Source organism: Penaeus monodon, chromosome 19 (genome assembly GCF_015228065.2).
Source record: "Penaeus monodon isolate SGIC_2016 chromosome 19, NSTDA_Pmon_1, whole genome shotgun sequence".
Classification (NCBI taxonomy): Eukaryota; Metazoa; Arthropoda; class Malacostraca; order Decapoda; family Penaeidae; genus Penaeus; species Penaeus monodon.
Genome location: NC_051404.1, coordinates 5,876,032 through 5,877,696, shown reverse-complemented (window position 1 = coordinate 5,877,696; position 1,665 = coordinate 5,876,032). Strand labels below are relative to the sequence as shown.

Sequence of the window (1,665 nt, the reverse complement as noted above, 5' to 3'; positions counted from 1 at the left end):
GCACCATTATGTGCAATGCACTTTTTTCTTCTCTGTTTTGGCCAGTAGGGCACAAAAAACATATAAATCAATCCAATTATGCATCCACCTTCAATTACAAGTCCAAGTTTATTTAACAGAAATTATCCAACAACAACCTTTAGTAACAGGTAACCCTGATGGAGACACTTGATACCAATTTACTTGACTGTAATACTTGATAGTAATTTATGAAAGACCTTTGTTTCATTTGTCCATTAAGGATGTTTTAAATTATAGATATTATCATAAAAACATGCTATAAAACAATATTTAAAAAGTTTACACAGCCAATATCATTTGCAGTAAACAACTGCTTATCTAATTAGACATAATGTACATATAAGAAAATAGATATACACATTGATAAAAAGAGATTTAAAAGGAAAATTTACTTCTACTCTCATATAATGCTGTTTCTTAAAAGAAAATCTAAATATATATTTTGTATTACAGCATTCCTTCACTATCCCTTTTGCATGTAACCAAAACACATTAAATTATTATCTTTAAAGCTTTCCTCCACTTCCTGTAACTCTCAATTTCAAATCAATTCTATGCTCTAAGTAACAATTTTCAAAATATAATTCCTAAAGGCAAATCACACCAATTTATCAATGATGAAGAACAAAATAAACCTGATTATAAACGTATCAAAGCCCACTTCTTAGAACATGGGACCATAAACTTCATCTGCATTATACCCATCCATGACAATAGATTGGTTGTCGGCAGTGTATTCAGCAGGAGTGACGCAGAACAGGGGTTGTGCGCACCATCTCTTTGCCACCTCCTCACTTATGCTGCCCTCATCCCAGGCTGCGTGTTCGAGGAGGAGACTCCCTGAAGAACAGAGGGGAGAGCACAATTGTGAGTGTTGTGATAACTATATTCTATTTGATCATTTCTATGATTTTACATGATTTATCCTTTCAGTACTTATTTTTGTTTATTTTTAGCAGTCTATGATTGTCCATTATTTTTACATTTAGTATTCTTTATCCATCTATCTTGTTTTGTAATATGTCACTACATGATACCCATATACTTTTCTTACAGAAAGACAAAATGAAAAATTCAATAATTAAGTAAGGTATTTCCACAAACTATACTACCTTCAACATTTGCAACATTTCTGATGACCAGACTCATTACATTACAAAAGGCAGAAGTCATCTAACTTTATTAAAAAACATCTCAACACAGATTTTATAGACAATGTTATGTTACATAACTATGCCAAAATATCTATATGCAATCTCAAATTAAGCATAAAGTTTCCCCCAGAAGGAACTCACCTATGTAGATGTGTGCAATTGATGTTGCAACATCTCGGGCTGCAGCCTGCACCAGCTCTGGACGCCTCTGGAGAAAGTTGACTAGTTGCTCCATTGCTTGAGAAACCTTGTCACAGGAGTCCTCTAGTGCACTATTCTGACCTCCCTTGACCTCTTCCACACGACCTGAGGGTGTCACAAGAAAAATAAGCAAAGTTACGTCTGCGGAGTGAATCTCAGGTAGTGGGAAGGCAACAGCAAGTGAAATCAGACCAATTTGTTGGGTTTTATTATGATACAAAAGACTCATATTATAGATCCTCTATTACGGCAATGGTGCCAGGTGATTACACTCTCTACTGTCATTTTC

At 34.6% G+C, this 1,665-nt stretch overlaps 1 protein-coding gene across 2 annotated transcripts in view; it reads right to left on the bottom strand.

Annotated features, from left to right (window-relative positions):
- Window positions 1-28: 28 nt before the first annotated feature.
- Window positions 29-1,665, bottom strand: part of LOC119585023 (acyl-CoA dehydrogenase family member 11-like) — a 9,396-nt gene continuing 7,759 nt past the window's right edge. For both annotated transcript variants that reach the window (XM_037933640.1, XM_037933641.1), the window contains exons 13-14: window positions 1,317-1,481; window positions 29-861 (exon numbers count right to left, since the gene is read on the bottom strand). In XM_037933640.1, coding sequence (XP_037789568.1) covers window positions 686-861; window positions 1,317-1,481 — 341 coding nt within the window. In that variant the 3' untranslated portion in view covers window positions 29-685. The remainder of the gene's footprint in view (window positions 862-1,316; window positions 1,482-1,665) is intronic.